Below are 18,474 nucleotides of genomic sequence, written 5' to 3' on the forward strand. Positions count from 1 at the left end.
AATGTACAGAGTTGGAGTTGAGTTTTAAAAGAGTGGAGCGATTGTAATGAATGATAGCAGATCTACGTCTGAGACCAGCATGTAGAGAGAGGCCGGGCTTTGGCGCCACGGACAAGTAGCCGTAGGTAGGAGGTGCAAAATCTCTCCTCTCAACAATGGAATGCCTAGCATCTAAGTGCGAAAGACAAACGTGAAGCATTTGCAATCCCATTCAGCCAGAAGTGCTGAATTAATGACCCATCTCAGCTTCCTCTCGAGATCCCCATCAGCACAAAAGCCTGTCTTCATCCAATTCAATTAACTCAACGTGATATCAAGAAACTGCTAAGAGCACTGATTACAGTGAAATCTGAGACCAGTGTCCCAAGCTTCATTGCTGAAAACTTGCATTCTGGAACTAGCTGCACCTCGAGTCAAGTCGTTGAGGTAAAATTACAACATTGGCATCCACAAGACAATGTGGAAAATTGCTTAGCTGAAATCCAATTTAGGTAATCGTTATTTAATCTGTCTACTTTCAATCATCAACAAATTGATGGAAAACAAGAGCTCAAGAAATTGCAGTGCATTTTTAGATGTAGCCTAGTCCATCACACAGACCATTGACTCCATCTATACTTCATACTGACTTGGAATAGCAGCCAACATCATCAAAGACACATCCCATCCTGGTCATTCCTTCTCTTCCCTGCTCCCATCTGGCAGAAGTGTAGAAGCGTGAAGGCATATGTCACTAAACCCAGGAAGAACTTCTTCCCCTCTGTTATCAGGCTTCTGAATGGTACTTCCATTGGCTAGGGTACTGTCTGATTCACCTTGACCCTGATGAGGACATTGGACTTTGTCGAAGGATCTGATGTGTTACAATGCTGAGAACTATATTCGTCACTCTGTATCCTCTGTCTATTGTATTTGCGTTTGACTTGCTCATATTTTTACACATTGCTCATATTAATGCATGGTATATCTGATCGGTTTGGGTAGAATACAAAGCAAACATTTTCGCTATCCCTCGCTGCATGTGACAACAATAAACCTAAACCAGAATACATTTTCAAGAAGCAGTTACTCAACAACAACTAACTTACAATTGCCCAGTTTGGTTGTTGTGAGGAGCACTTGGCTCCAGGTCTCGTTTCAGCCTTGATCAAAACCTGGAGTAGCGGTAAGGCTAACTGCTCTTGACATCGGCAGCATTTGACCAGGGATCGTATCAAAGTATCCTGGTAAAATAAGCCGATGGGCATCAAAGGGTAGTTTATCTTTCTAGCTTGCTTGTGTATTGGACACCTTTTAAATGGAGGTTGTACGTGCTCCTTGTAACTGCGAAGGTTTTCTCTGGGTGCTCTGGATTCCTCCCATACTCCGAAGCCATGTCCGTTTGTAGATTAATTGGTTTCTGTAAATTGCCCCTAATGCATAGGATAGAACTAGTGAACGGGTGATCAATGGTTGGCATGTGCTCAGTGGCCAAAGGGCCTGTTTCCATGCTGTATCTCTAAAACTAAAAACTATCTTCCACCCTGTGCTCTATTCTCAGTCATTGAAGAACATTGCCAGCTTACTAGTAAAACGGTGTTCCCATAAACTCAGAGACTAGATTAGTGCACAAACTGCACTGCAGTCACTCACCTACCTGATTTCATGTGGTTTGGTTGACCCACTAAACTAATAGGTCAGGCTGCAGGAAGGGATTTCCATTCATTGTCCCAGTTGGATATCCCCTTCTCTTTCATGTTCAGTATGTTGTACTCGACAACCTGCTTTTTTTTCTACTAATAATGCGGTTTAATTCGTTGGTTTGAAAACAGATTAATACAGAGTCTTTAGCAAAATTAATGTGCTCCGTATTGCTTTTTTCCATTCTATGTTGTAAACATAGTCATATAACACTTTTTACTAACCCACTGGGTTATTATTAATATATCTGGTTAGGTTCACTTTGAATCCATTAGACTCTGAAGCATGTTGCATATTACTAATAGTTATGGTACATCTATGTTTGATGTACTTCATAATGGACAATCTGAAAATATGGTATCAGTGTTGCCTCCAAATATACTTCTGTTTTCATCATGATCCTGAAGCTAGCTGATTTGGGCAAACATTTGAAAGCAGAGTGTGTGGCACAATTGCTGTTATTTTCCCTTTTTCCTTCCGTCCACAATATTTAATATGTAAAAGAATATGTGATTATGTTCCATTCTGTTTGTAGTTTGTTTGGTTGTTTGTTTGTCTTTTTGTACAAAGTCCGTGAGCATTGCCACTTTTCATTTCACTGCACATCTCGTATGTGTATGTGACAAATAATCTTGACTTGACTTGACTTGACAATGGTGCATGTGGTAGAGCTGCTGCCTGGTGGCATAAGCACTCGGGTTCATTCCTGACCTTGGGTGCTGTATGTGTGGGGTTTGCACGTTCTTTCTGTGACCGCGTGGACTTCTTCCGGGTGCTCCGCTTTCCTCCCACTTCCCAAAGATGAGCGGGTTTGTAAATGAATTGGCCCTCTGTAAATCGGCCCCAGTGTGTAGCGAGTGGATGCAAATGTGGGATAACAGAACTAGTGTGAATGTGTGATCGATTTTTGGCATGGACTCGGTGGGCCAAAGGGCCTGTTTCCATGCTGCATCTCTAAAATCTGAACACGATGGAGGTTCAGGTTATTTCCTTGCCGTTCAATTTATCTACATGTCATGTGTAACTAATCCTATCTGGAGATGTATCACAACTTGGTTTGGCAACTGTTCTGAACAAAACTGTAGAGTTGCAGATGCCGCCCGACATATAAGAGAAGAGGAGATACAAGAGATTGCAGATGTTGGAATCTTGAGAGGAATAAAAACAAACTGCTTTCGGAACTCGGCAGGTCAGACAGCATCTATGGATGAATGATGTTACCGGCACGGACCCTGTTGCAGTCTGGAGAATGGTTCTGACCCCAAAATATTGACTATTTCTTATTGAGATGCTGCCTGACCCACATTCCTTCAACAGCTTGTATCTTGCATATGGAAAAGTAGGTTGCTCAGATACCAGACAGCATGGTTTAGTTTAAGCACAGGAACAGGCCCTTCAGCCCACAATGTCTGTGCCGATCATGATGCCAATAGTCTCTATTGCTGGGATAATTGTAATTGTACAAGATTCAACTCACCAGACTGCTGAGCACTTGAACAAGGTTATAAAGTTTTGCAAGTTCAAGGATACGGTAAATAATGCCACTTCTACTGTTTAACCGGCGCACTATGCATGTAGTCTAACTTGCATTCACACAGACAAATGCAATGTAGCTGGGTGACAATGCCCCAATTGAGCATTTACATATCAATTTCCACAGGCATGACTGTTATCGGACTAACAATGGGCGGTTGTGTGACAAGTCCCGACCTCCCAACGAGCCTGGTTCAAATTGGTGGGAAAGGGAAAGAAATGTTCAAAATCTGAACTAAAAATGTCAGCTTTGAGTGCCGAGGACTTGACCCTCGCCAAGGTTTTGAAATTCAGTAGAGAATTAGTCAACTTGTGTTTGAAGTGGACCAGAGATGAGAATGCGTGTGTGTTGTTACGGTGTTGCGTTTCATAAGTGATAGGAGCAGGATTAGGTCATTCAACCCATTAAGTCTGTGCCATTCAATCATGGCTGAACTATCTTTCCCTCTCAACCCCATTCTCCTGCCTTGTCCCCATAAATCGAAACCCACACTAACCACGAATCTGTTAATTTCCGTCTTAAAAGTATCCATTGGCTTGGCCTCCACAGCCGTCTGGCAATGAATCCCACAGATTCACCACCCTCTGACTAAAACTCCTCCATCTCCTTTCTAAAGGCATGTCCTATTATTCTGAGGCTATGGCCTCTGGCCTAAGACTCTCCCACTAATAGAAAGGTCCTCTCCACATCCACTCTATTCAGGCCTTTCACGATTTGGTAATTTTCAATGAGGTCTCTGCTCATCCTTCGGAATTCCAGTGGCTACAGGCCCAGTGCCTTCAAATTCTCATCAAATGTTGACCCATTCATTCCTGGGGTCATTCTAATTCCTGGACTATTTCTAATTCTTTGGGAAGCCTTGTCTGTGGCATTCCTCTGATCTCTTTAGTTTTGGCTGTGAAATGGTGTGTGGGTGTGTACATGGTGGAAATCTTCAGTTGTTACACCTGGCCCCACCAGTTTCTTGCTTTGCAAGTTTAGTTCAGAGATACACCACGGAAACAGGCCCTTCGGCCCACCGAGTCCGCGCCGACCAGCGATCCCCACACATTAACACTATCCTTCACACACTCCGACCAAATTACATATTTACCAAGCCAAACAACCTTCAAACCAGTACATGTTTGGAGTGTGGGAGGAAACTGGAACATCCCGGCGAAAACCCACACAGGACACGGAGAGAACATACAAAGTCAGTACAGCCAGCGTCCGTAGTCGGGATCGAATCTGGGTCTCTGGCGGTGTGACGCAACTACTGTGCCGCCCTTGCCACAGCACGATTCCAATCATTTCTGCGGCTCAAGCTCCTAAGCCAGTCTGACCGATGGGTCAACTCCACAGCCATTGAGCACCTTTTGTGTTCCGTTGACCTTAACCCCCTCAACTGACCTGTCATCGTCTTGACAGCTCTTCCTTTTTGTCCTTTTCTCCACAGCTGTTCTGAACTTGGACAATTCGGTGGTTGACCTGGAGACCCTTCAAGCCTTGTACGAGAATGTAAGTACTTCAAACCAAAGGAACAAAAGACGACAACGTGGTCGCAATCTTTTGGATCCAAGCAGTCGGGAACAGGGCATTTAACCCCATTGCTCAAAGCTGCATGTTAGTTTATGTAGCAATTGATTCCTGGGATGCATATTTTGCTTTGTAACTGAGCTACTGTTTCATTCCAAAACAATCCTATATTTCAGGTAATCTGATTCTATCCGCACATTCTTCATGCTATAGCAGTAGGATATTCAAAGTAAAAACATTTTTCCACACTTTAGCTCTGCTTTCATTCTCGCTGCAGTTGGCAAAACCTTAATTGCGATGCTTTCATTGAGTTCAGTGATGTAAGGTTAATGCAGCATGTTGTATGAAATAAGTTAGTTAAAATGCATATGCTTTATGGAATGCGAAAAGGTTAATGTTTGTAGCCTGTGGAAATGAGCAAAAGGTTCAGATTTGACGTGGTCCATTTAAGTGGCACCACTGAGCATTTATCCAGTGTTGACCTATTTTGATACAGATTTTTCAGGTTTAATTCATCACAGCACTTCTGACCAAATTGGGAGCATTACGCCTGACCTCGCAAATCGCTCGGTGCACAAATGGGTGCCTGAACTTTGAACGCAATCCTTTTTCCAGTGGCAACTTTTCACAATTGCACATTATGATATTAGGTTTCACTCCAAATGTCGTGTATTAGGTCCCAATATAATTCTGGTATGCGTGTAGTTCAAAAGCTGAAAGTCGTGAACTGTCTTGTGGCCTGTGCAGAAGCAAGCAAAACAGAAAGTATTCTGAGACATTTTTCCGCTCATTGCTTCCCAAATTTTTCTTAAAAACCTCCCTTTACTGTGTAAGCTTTCCTATTCTGTGTAGGAAGGAACTGAAGATGTTGGTTTATATCGAAGATAGACGCAAAGTTGAGTTGAGTTTATTGTCACGTGTACAGAGGTACAGTGAAGAGCTGTTGTTGTGTGCTAACAACAGCCATGTCTGGGAGCCTCCGTGTATTTGTGCTCAGAAGTGGGATCCCACAGGAAAAATTGTTAGAGTTCAAGATTTAATAGAAACCTTGAGGGGTAACTTTTTAATGTGGGTGTATAAAACAAGCTGCAGGAGGAGGTAGTAGAGATGCTTACTATCGCAACATTTAAGAAATATTTAGACAGGTACATGGATAGGATTAGGATATACGGCAAAGTTGGCAGGTGGGACTAGTGTGGATGGGGCATGTTGGTCGGCCTAGGGAAGTTGGGCAAAATGGCTGTTTCCTCGCTGTACTACGACTCTGACTACTAAAGGTTTTCTTACTGAATATCTTTATTTCAAGTTGATTTGTGTAACATGCTGGAAGTTGATACAGCCTGATACAATTCCCACGCAACAAATTTTGCTACTTTAAAAAAAAAGTAATTTGCTTCAGAATAATGTTTTGGGTAACTAGATTTAATTTAAGGTCCTTTCTGATCTATTTTTACTTACACTTCCCTGGACAATCCAGCAATCATTCCAGCAGAGGTCACCCGAGGCCTGGAACTCAGACCAAACTCGAACTCTGGCCCAATTGCATTAGCAGAGGTGTCACTACATGTAGCAATCATTATTTGAGGTTATCCTAAAGGATAAAGTAAAGAACAGGTTGAGAACTTTAGAGTAGAATTACCTTTATTGTCATTCAGACCTGAACAAAATAAGTAAAGTGTTTTCATAGAGTCATACAGCGTGGAAACAGTCCATCTGCCCAAATGACCCTCAGCGACCAACAAGTCCCATCTACACTGGTCTCACCTGCCTGCCTTTGGCCTTTGTACCTCTAAACCTGTCTTAACCATATACCAGTCCAAATGATTCTTAAACATTGCGACAGTACTTGCCTCAACTACATGATCTGGCAGCTGATTCCATATACCCACCCGCCCTTTGTGTAAAAAAATCCAACAAAGTTACCCCTTATGTTTGTATTAAATGGTTCCCCTGTCACCTTAAGTCAATGTCCTCTGGTTGTTGCAAATGTTCCATTGCCATATGCACCTAAATGGAACAATGACATTTCTACATACAACAGGTTTATAAACATGCTGCTCAATAAATAATATAATACACACAAAAAACAATAACTAAAAAACCCCAATATAGTGCAAAAAACAAAAGCAAGCCCAAAGTCTCGAGTGCAATCCAGTCAGGTTGTAGTTTGGAGTTCAGTTGAAGTTTGTAGTTTTCAATAATCTGATGATTGTTGGGAAGAAGTTGTTCCTGAAACTGAATATTACAGTTTTCAGATTCCTTGGGCCAAATGGCCTGATTCTGCTCCTATGTCTTATGGTGTGGGTCCATGATGCGACTCAAGATTACTTAATTAAAGAGTGAAAGTGTTCTATTCAATCCTCAGAAGTGATTAGTATGATTTGATTTTAGACTGATCTAAAAGTCAGAAACAAGCCCTTCAGCCCACCAAGTCCACATTGACCAGCGATCACCCTGTACTCTCACACTATCCTACACACTAGGGACAATGTACAATTTTACCAAAGCCAATTAACCTACAAAACTATACTTCTTTGGAGTGTGAGAGGAAACCAGAACACGCAGAGATAACCCACGCGGTCATGTGGAGAAGGTACAAACTCTATACAGACAGCGTCTATAGTCAGGATTGAACCCAGGTCTCTGGCACTGCAAGGCAGCAACTCTACTGTGCCAATCATTTGTCTTGTGGTGTGGGTCCTTGATGAGCTCCAAGATTATTTAATTAAGAGTAAACATTTTCTATTTAATCCTCAGCAATGATTTGATTTTGTGTAAGACTGCAGTCATGTTCATTTGCTCAACTTGGAGTGGGGAGCTGAGCTGAACTGACCACTTTAGCCTTGGGTTTTTGGAGCTGCACCATGGACCTATTGTGACAGCACATTAATGGTTTTGATCACAAGGAATTAAAGGTTAGCTACCCGTCTCTTCTGCGATTTCACCAAGAGTTTCTGTGTTTTCCGACCGCTTTTAAAAAACAAAATGGAAACGTGACTTTCTCGAATAACTAGAGTTCCTAAAACATTTGTGCACAGGAATGTGTTTTGAAAAGCTTTGTCCTGAAAAGGAGTGGCAGTGAATACCCAGCGGGAGGAGAATAGGTGGCAGCTTCGCCAAAGTTAACGCTTTTGTAGGCCTTAATAAAAGTGCAGTCAAGTGGCAAAATGGAACAAAGAAGGGAGAGCAGGAGGAGATTTAATTAAGTGTATGAAATTGAGAGCCTAAACAGAATGAAGAGAAAGGAACCCCTCCACCCCCCTTCCTTGCCAGAGTGGACAATCACATAGCAAGGTAGGTTAATTGGGCTGGCGGAAGGGGTCATGGCGCCCAGGAACTAAGATGATTGCAAAAACTGGCGACCACTGCCCCGTCCATCACGGGTACTGACCTCCCCACCATCGAAGGGATCTATGTGAGTCGCTGCCTCAAAATGGCAGCCAGCATCATCAGAGACCCACACCACCAACTTTGACCACACTCTCGTTTCGGAAAGAAGGTACAGGAGCCTGAAAACTGCAACATCAAGGTTCAGGAGTACCTTCTTCCCAACAACCATCAGGCTATTAAATACCACAACCACAAAATAAGCTCCGAACCACATAGACTCGTCTAAAGTTTACGGCAGAAAGGATGGTGGAGTTGAAATGCTTGCCACATTTTAAAAGTTGCATTGATGAGCACTTGTGGAAGCGTAATGTGCAAGACGACAGAGAGTTGGCAAGTGGTTGGAGTGAGTGAGAGAGACAGGCCCAGTGACATCTTGTTATGTCAAACATGCACACTTCTGGAGGCACAAGCTTGCTGTGGGAAAGAGTAGCAAAGGATTTGTTGGCAGATGAGCTATCTACAGCTACAATGAGGGTGGTATGGTGGCACAGCTGTAGATTTGTTGCCTTAGCCGGGTTCGATCATGACTATGAGTGCTGTCTGTACATTCTCCCTGTAACTACGTGGGTTTCCTCTGGGTACTTCAGTTTCCTCCCACACGCCAAAGAAGTGCAGGTCAGAAGGTTAAGTGGCTTCAGTTGTTGTCAAATTGTCCCAAGTGTGTGTCGGTTAGTGCACGTGGTGATCACTGGTCAGCACAGACTCGGTGGGCCGAAGGGCTTGTTTTCCACTGCATCTGTTAAGTCTGAAGTCTAAAGAGAGAAGCAGAGTTAGTTTTGCAAGTACTAACTATGTGAAAGGAATAGGAATTGCATCTTTTTGACAATGCTCCACACTCCTCCTTCTGCCAGGACTTCATTAGTAAATCTGAGCACAGCTGAGTCCTCTGCCCATGCAGAGAGAGGGAACATTGCCAATTTATCTTGTCTCTTCCTCCACACACTGTGTCAAGGCATGGCCCATATCATCTGCTTTGGATTTCAAGTGATTTTTGTTGTTGTTGTTGTTGTTGCCATAAACCAATAATCCTCGCAAATCGTCTTAACCTCTGCACTGCTGCAAGCTGACTCTCATCAACTCTAGTTTACTTGTTCCATGTACCAAAATGGAACAAGAAATTCTTACTTGCCGCAGTATCGCAGGCCTGTAAACAAAGTATTCAAGAGACGATATAGTAAACATAAAAAACAAATAACCTAAAAGAAACAATATTAGTGCAAAATAAAAAGTTATTGAGGCAGCACGATGGTGCAGTAGCAGAGTTGCTGCCTTACAGCACCAGAAACCTAGGTTCAATCCTGGTGCGGTCTGTAAGGAGTTTGTACGTTCTCCCTGTGACTGCCTGGGTTTTCCCTGGGTGCTCCGGCTTCCTCCCCACACTCCAAAGACGTACAGTTTGTAGGTTAATTGGCATGGTAAAAAAAAAACTGGACTCTGTGGGCCAAGGGCCCATTTCCATGTTGTATCTCTAAACTAAACTAATTTAAAATGATGTGTTATATCTTTAAGATGGAAATGATTTGGGTTGGATTTCTGCTTCACGGTACATGATTTGATACTGAGGTACAATGAGCCTTGGTGCTCCTGAAACTCGGATAGATAAAAACAGTCCCTGAGGATCACAGTCATAAACAGACCCTTATCCCAACTAGGTCATGCTGACCAAGATGTCCCATCTAAGCTACTCCCATTTGCCTGCAATTGGTCCACATTCCTCTAAACCTTTCCTATCCATGTATCTGTCCAAGTGTCTTTTAAATGTTATTTTGCCTGTCTGAACTCTCTACTAAGCAGCTCATTCCCTATACACATCCACTCTCGGAGTGAAGAGGACACCCCTCGGGTTCCTATTAAATATTTTCCTTTTCACCTTAATCCTATGTCCACTGGTTCTTAATGCCTCCTGTCTACTGGGTAAAATACTTTTTGCATTCACTGTATCAATTCCCCTCATGATCTTATGCACAAATTCTTTGAACGAATGCTGCTGGAAAGAATGTATGAGAGGAGTTTGGGAATAACATGGGCTGTGTTTGCATGCCCTTCTCTTGCAGTGTGTCTAGACTGATCGTGGCTTGAGGTACCCAATTGCTGTCTGCATCTTGGACCAGTCGGAAATGCCTTCAGAGAAAGAATTTAAACATTAATGGGGAAGGGGAAGTGAAGCAAGGTCTGGTCAGTTTGGGATACTTGCTGTGCTGAAGGCATCAATAAAAATGAAATGGCAATGTTGGATCCCCCATCCCAACATGTTTCCGTTATGACCAATATTGAGCAAATTGAAGAACACCTTTGCATTAGAATCCTGGTTTCCACAACTTTCCCAATGTCAATAGATTTTGCAATAAATTTAACATTCAAAAATACTTTTGAAGCTCGAATGATTTGGATAGACAACATATAATTTGTGCAAGTTCCCATATAAAGCCTCCATTATTGTTACTGGTTGGTGAGTAAAAGGAGGAGAGAAAACTTGTCAAATAGTGCTGTAGAGTCAATGGGCCCTTAAGCCCAATTTGCCTAAGTCGACCAACATGCTCCATCTACACCAGTCCCACCTGCCTGTGTTTGACCCATATCCCTCTAAACCTGTCTTATACCTGTCTACATTTTTTTTAAATGTTGTGATCGACCCTTAGCCTTTTCCATTAATCTGAGAGGAGGGTGAAGCAGAACAGCTAATCGTGGGAATAAAAATCCCTTATATTTGGTGGTGGAGGTGGGTGGAGGAAGAAGCGTGAAGATGAAGGAACCAGTTTTTCATCCAGTGTAAAGCTGAGACATGATGCAAAGCCTGCTTAGTACTCTTTCACCTGAGGAACTGGTTTGTTTTATGGTAGCAGATGTACGTTGAAGACAAATGTAACTTTTTCCACACACAGCAGCCGTCAGAGACCTGGGTTTGATTGTGACTATGCGTGCTGTATGTATGGAGTTTGTACAGGGACAAGGACATGGCAGACCAATTGAATAACTACTTTGGTTCTGTCTTCACTAAGGAAGACTTAATTAATCTGCCGGAAATAGCAGTGGACCGAGGGTCAAATGAGATGGAGGAATTGAGTGAAATCCAGGTTAGCCGGGAAGTGGTGTTAGGTAAATTGAATGGATTAAAGGCCGATAAATCCCCAGGGCCAGATAGGCTGCATCCCAGAGTACTTAAGGAAGTAGCCTCAGAAATAGTGGATGCATTAGTGTTAATTTTTCAAAACTCTTTAGATTCTGGAGTAGTTCTTGAGGATTGGAGGGTAGCTAATGTAACCCTACTTTTTAAAAAGGGAGGGAGAGTGAAAACGGGGAATTACAGACCAGTTAGTCTAACATCAGTAGTGGAGAAACTGCTAGTCAGTTATTAAAGATGGGATAGCAGCACATTTGGAAAGTGGTGAAATCATTGGACAAAGTCAGCATGGATTTATGAAAGGTAAATCATGTCTGACAAATCTTATAGAATTTTTCGAGGGCCTGTTTCCACGCTGTATCTCTAAACTAAATTCTGATGTCTGACCCACTGAGCTAATCCTTCATTTTGTGTTCAATTATGAAATTGATAAATCTCTCCTTTTTAAAAAAAAAACATTGATTTCTTTAGAGCAGGCAGGTGAGAAATAAAAACATTAAACTTCATTTCGATCCCAAAAATAAATAAACGTTTCGAGACTCGTGTTCCAGGGAAATTGCATGTTTTTATCCCAGTTAGTATTTTAAGATCATAAGTCATAAGATCATGTCATAAGTGATAGGAGAAGAATTAGGCCATTCGGCCCATCTAGTCTATTCCGCCATTCAATTATGGCTGATCTATCTTTCCTCCTAACCCAATTTTCCTGCCTTCTCCACTTAACCTCCATCACCCATACTAATCAAGAATCTATCTGTCTGCCTTAAAAATATCAATTGACTTGGCCTCCACAGACTTCAGTAGCAAAGAATTCCACAGATTCACCACCCGCTGACATTTCTCGTCATCTCCTTCCTAAAAGAACGTCCTTTAATTCTGAATAAAGACAATAAATCCTTTAATAAAGATAAATATTTCTGCCAGTTGACATTGTGCTTTGAAAGCTGTGAACTTTGAGCTTGCACGAAAGGTTCTGAGCTGCAGAATACAAGTCACGGAAATGTTATTCCAATTCTAAGATGGCATTGCCTTGTTTACTTTTTCAGTGAAACTAAACCAGATGACCATGTCTTTGGCAAGTGGTAGAAAATAGACTGCCAGGATGTATCATGTCTACAGAAAAACCTTAGACCACATGGGTATAATAAATGTGGATAGGGTAAATCATTCAGAAGATGAAATGCTTCCTCAGACAGTGGCTATAAATCATAAATAATTGTGAAGTAACGCATTCTTTTATAATAAGTGTATTCTGTGATGGTACAAAATTTTCCTCTTGAGAGTTCCTCGCATTTACGTGGAGGGTTGAGTAAATAATGCGTCGTCAGTGGGTGTATTGGCAGTATGTGCGTGCTTTCCTAAACACGGGTATCTGTAAAATTAAGTGACATCATTGTAAATTGGCGTTAACCCTTGCTGTCTTTGTCAGTGTGAGGTGTGGAAACTACAGAAACTGAATTGGGTGCATTGGGCCAAAACGTGCTTAATGTGGAACATGGACCATTGAACAGTACAGGAACAGGCCTTTCAGCCCAAAGGGTCTATGCTGAACATGATGCCAACTCTTATCAGTCTGCACATAATCCACATCCCTCCATTCCCTGCATTCCCATGTGCCTGTCCAAAAGACTCTTAAATGCCACTATCACATCTGCCTCCACCATCACACCTGGTAGCTGTTCCAGACACTACACCCTCCTTTAAATGTTGCCCCTCTCACCTTATAGCTATGCCCTCTAATATTTGACATTACATCCTATGAAAACTCTTCTGGCTGCCTATCTTATCCATGCCTCTCATAATTGTAAATACTTCTCTCAGGTCTCTCTTGACCTTTGGCATTCCAGAGATAACAGATCTAAGTTTGTCCAACCTCTCCCTGTAGCTAGGACCTCCTAATCTAGACATCATTCTGGTGAACCTCCTCTGCTCCCTTTCTAAAGCCTCCACATCCTTCCTGTATTGCAGCAACCAGCATTGCACGCGATACTCCAAATGTGGCCTAACCAAAGTCCCATAAAGTTGCATCATGCTTGACTTTTAACTGACATTTGAATAAAAAAAGGTGGCTTGACAGTCATAAAGAGTGGAAACAGGTCCATTGGCCCAACTTGCCCACACCATGTCCCATCTACACTAGTCCCACCTGCCTGCATTTGGCCCATACCCCTCAAAACCTGTCCTGTTCCTGTACCTTTCCAAATGTTTCTTAAACGATGCAATTGTACCAGCCTCAACTACCTCCTCCGGCAGCTCGTTCCATACACCTCCACCCTTTGTGTGAAAAATGTATGCCTGACGTTCATATTAAATCCTTCCTCCTTCACCTTAAACCTATGTCCTCTAGTTCTCGATTCCCCTTACACGGAGCAAGAGAAACTGCCCGATCTATTCCACTCATGATTTTGTTCACCTAAGTTTGATATGTTTTCATTCACATCATGCATGTGAGATCTAGTTCTGCCCCCATTGTTAAATCAACCCAATATAAGGTCATCGTAGGTGGGCTCTCAGCTGTATACCAGTGATTGTTAGCAGAACCAGCAGAGTTCCATTCATCTGCATGAGGTTACCGACCTAGATGGAAAAAGGATGTGGTCTGTTGTTAGTAATTAGTGCTTTCAGTTCATTACCCCATGTTTTGAATTACACTTATTATTTCTGCACCTTCTTTAGGTTCAGGGTCGGAAGAGTGGTGCAGTGGTAGAGTTGCTTGTCTGTATGTTCGCCTTGTGACTGCGTTGGTTTTCTCCGGGCGCTCCAGTTTCCTCCCACATTCCAAAGACGTGTAGGTTAATTGCCTTCTTTAAATTATTCCAGGCCTGTAGGATAGAACTAGTGCATGGGGGTCGCTGGTCAGCATGGACTTGGTGGGCCGAATGGCCTGTTTCCCTGCTCTATCTCTACACTAAACTAAAATACATTTCAAAAGCAAATTCTCCGGTTGTCGGAGGCAAAGTGGCCTCTGGGCTGTAGCAGGGTGGCGGCACAGGGTTTTTAGACTGGCTTGGCTGCAAGCATTAAGTGCAGACTGTGGAGAGGTAAAAGGCAGTCATTGGTAGGGCCAAGCATGATAGGCAGACTGCAGAGCGTGGAAAAGGGCCATTCAACCCACCATTTCTATGCTGGCCATCAAGTGTTCATCAGTTCCCTCAGAATCTACCATTGTCCTACATACCAGGGGCAATGTGCAGGGTCATTTAGCCTAGATACTTGCATGTCTTTGGGTTGTGGGAGGAAATCCAAGTGCCCAGAGGATGTGGTCACAGGGAAAGCGTGCAAACTCCTCACCATACTCGAGATCAGGATTTAATCTGGGTCACTGGAGTTTGGAAAAGGCATCTCCACTGTGTAGCACTGATCTGTCAGTCCCCAGTTCACAGTTTGGATGAAAGAGAGTGCTTCAGTATCTTGCTTGTTGGAATTCAGGGTAATTTTGTTGCAGGATGCTAAGCCACAGGTATTCGGGGTAAAGACTGACTGTCTGCAGTTCACCAGTTGTGTGGCACAGTCAAGTTGGAAATATTCATCGTGGAGACAGCTCCTTCCATGCAGTCATAGGAAATTAATGGAAGCGATTCTTACCTCCTGCAGGAGATGAGACAGAGTGACCTTGGAAATGTGTACACCACAAATACCGATTAATGAGGTCTTGCTAACTGTCCTTCCACTCCCCAACCATTATTCCAAAGCATTTCAAACCCAATATTTCCCATCACTTCTGCACTCATTTTCACAATTAAAAAAAAATACAGATTCTAGACATACTTAATGTTAATTATTTAATGTTCATACGTTCTAGGAGCAGGGTTAGGGAATTCGGCCCATCAAGTCTACTGCGTTATTTGATCATGGTTGATCTATCTTTCCTTCTCAACCCCATTCTCCTGCCTTCTCCCCATAACCCATGACAACCTTATGAAGACATTTCTCGGCTGTCATGTAGGGATTGGAACTTGCCCCCAATTTGCTTGTTGAGCAATTTAGTTTAGTTTATTTAAGTTGTGTGTATTGACCAGTAATCACACATACACTAGTTCTATCTGATACACTAGGAACAATTTACAAAGGCTAATTAACCTACAAGCCTGCACATCTTTGGAGTGAGCGAAAACCCACGCGGTCACTGGGAGAATGTGCAAACTCCACATAGACAGCACCCGTAGTCAGGATTGAACCCGGGTCTCTGGCGCTGTGTCAGCAGTTCTGCCGCTGTGCCACTGTGCCTGTCCCTATCAGGTATATCACGTCACCCCTTAACACCCGGCATTCTAGAGAAAGCAATCCAAGTGTTCATACCCAGCACAAATTTGAAACTTCAAATGATGGAAGACCTGTGGAACAATTTGGACACTTAACGTTGATTGAGATGCAACTTCATAAATTGTTACGAGCAGAGTTTTTTCTTCATCCGCTGGTCTCTTGTTTTAGCTTTCGTGAAAGTTTATTTTTGATACTGTCTTGTTATTCTTTTTGAAAGCAAGGGTGGCGCAGCGGTAGAGTTGCTGCCTTACACCACCAGAGTACTGGGTTTGATCCTGACTACCTGTGCTGTCAGTCCAGAGTTTGTATGTTCGCCTTGTGACCGCATGGGTTTTCCCCAGGTGCTCCGGTTTCCTCTCGCATTCTAAAGACGATTGGCTTTGGTAAAATTGTAAATTGGCCATGATGTGTGGGAAAGTGCTAATGTACGGGGTGATCGCAGGGCTCGCTAGTCAGGGTGGACTAGGTGGGCCAAAGGGCCTGTGTCCACACTGTATCTATAAAGTATCCATAAAGTAAAGCCTAAAGTAAATAATTCCTCAAATATTAAAATTGAACAAAAATATAATTTAAAATCTGTTTTGAAATTGCAATCTTCCATAGCTCTAGTTTTTGATGCTGAAGTATTTAGTTTTTATACGCCAAGTGATTTGACTGCAGGTTTCACATTTTTAGGTCAGTGGCTTGGAGCGTGTGGGGTAGGGTTGGGATGGACTTGCCTGAAGTGACGTTGTTTGGTCGGGGGGGCGGGGAGGCGGGGGGGTGTGTGTTCACGGGTAGCTTGCCTGCTCCTCAGGAATGAAAGGCAGGCACTGCCTCCGAGTTCTTTCAGAAACTCGATAGCAATAAAACCCCACATTAAAGCAATAGAATGAAACCCGACTCTGGCAGTGGCTTCTGGTCAACCATGTGAATTTCAACCCCCCCCCCCCCCCCCCCCCCCCCCCCCCCCCCCCCCCCCCCCCCCAACCCCCCCCCCCCCCTAAAAAAAAAAAACTTGTTTTGTCAAGTTAGAAATTCAATAAAAACGAAGCAAGCTTCTTTTGCTGAAACCAACCCAATGTTTGAAAAATAATATGATTATCCAGCCACTTTTAGGATCAGATATCATCCATGCATTGTCCTGTTATAAAAATAACATTTGAGTGGGTATAATGAATGTTTTATTACCTAAGAGTATCATTTTGGCTCAGTTGTAGCACTTGTCGAGTCGGGCTGAAGGTTTAGCCAAGGCCCATAGCTGAATTTCACTGCAAAATCTAAGTTAGCATCCCAGGGTCATGCTAAGGAATACTGGGAGATCAAGCTAAGTCTCCGTCTCCCTTTTCCAGTTAACAACATAAAGCCTGTTGTGGGCAGCACAGTGGTAGAGTTGCTGCCTCACAGCGCCAGAGATCCAGTTTCAATTCTGACTACGGGTGCTGTCTATACGGAGTTTGTATGTTCTCCCTGTGACTGCGTTGGTTTTCTCCAGGTGCTCCAGTTTCCTCCCACACTCCAAAGAAGTACAGGTTTGTAGGCTAATTGGCTTTGGTAAGTTGCAAACATGTCACGAGCATGTAGAATAGTGTGAGTGTACTGGTGATCACTGGTCGGCGTGGACCCAGTGAACTGAAGGGCCTGTTTCCAAGCTGTGACTCTGAAGTCTAAAAGTCTTGAGGAAAAGCATGTAGATACCCTAAAGACACATCAGGTCATCTCTTTGACCACCTTGACATATGTGAATAAAAGTATGGAAGCAGGAGTTGCAGGGAACTACAGATGTTGTTTTACAAAAAGGACAGCGCTGGAGTAACTCAGTGAGTCGGATAACATCTACTCTCTGTAGTCATAAAGTGTGGAAACAGGCCCTTCGGCCCAACTTACCCCTGCGAACGAACTTGCCCCATCTACACGAGTCCCACCTGCCCGTACTTGGCCCATAACCCTCTAAATCTGTCCTATCCATGTACCAGTCCAATTGTCCCTTAAATATGATAATACCTGCCTCAACCACAACTCCAACAGTTTGATCAATATACCTGCCACTACTTGTCTAAAAAAAAAGTTACCCCTGAAATTTCTATTAAATCATTCCCTGCAGAAGTTGTAGGTGATGTTTTGAGTTGAGGCACTACGTCAGACTGATTGTAGCGGAGGGTGGGGGAGAAGTTGGAAGAAGTAGGGTCAGAACAAAGTCTGGCATGTGATGGGTGGCTACAGGTGATGGGGGCTGATAGTTAAATGGTTGCACAAAGGCAACAGAGATAGAAGAGGTGTGAATTGTAAAAGCAGAGGAGGCCCAGAACAAGAAGGTCATTATGGAGAAGGAGTTAAAATGATAAATAACTGGGAGATCGAGCAGATGGAGCATAAATGTGAATCCGTCACCGAGTCTAGGTTATGCCGATGTGAGGGAGGCTGGTACATTTCTTCAAGAGGCAGGGCCATTTTGCTCCGAGTCCACTCAATTTGCTGATATTTGGAATTAAATGCCACACTTTTTCTTCAATTAAAATGGGATCAACTCAGCAGGTCAGGCAGCAACCCAGAAGTACATGGATGGATGACGTTTTGGGGTTGGGGCTTCTGTCTGAAGAAGATCCCAACCCGAAATGCCACCTATCTATGACCTCCAGATATGCTGCCTGACCCGCTGAGTTGCTCCATCATTTTGTGTTTTGCTCAATATTTCAGCATCTGAATTTCCTTGTTTTCCTCGCCCACCACACGTTTACTTTTTGGTGTTTTCTTTTTCTGGACTTTAGACCCCAGATTCTGTCCGTGCTCATTCTGTGGGCTTTTGTTGATTATCCTTGACTGGTGGACCTTTAAATGGTTGAGGGGATGTTTAATTTGAAGGCACAATCCAAACAGTTGAGCATAAATCATTTTCCAACACTGTTAATGATCACATTGTGAAGATTTAAAACATGCTCATCATAAGTAGTGTTTTCACATGAGCAATGACGTGAAATGGCAATTAAGAAGA

General features: G+C 43.1%; 1 protein-coding gene across 1 annotated transcript in view; it reads left to right on the forward strand.

Moving 5' to 3' along the window:
• Positions 1–18,474, forward strand: part of fmn2b (formin 2b) — a 359,438-nt gene that overhangs the window by 174,149 nt on the left and 166,815 nt on the right. The window contains 1 exon segment of the mRNA XM_055639562.1: positions 4,650–4,711. Coding sequence (XP_055495537.1) covers positions 4,650–4,711 — 62 coding nt within the window.

Source organism: Leucoraja erinacea, chromosome 8 (assembly GCF_028641065.1).
Source record: "Leucoraja erinacea ecotype New England chromosome 8, Leri_hhj_1, whole genome shotgun sequence".
Lineage (NCBI taxonomy): Eukaryota > Metazoa > Chordata > Chondrichthyes > Rajiformes > Rajidae > Leucoraja > Leucoraja erinaceus.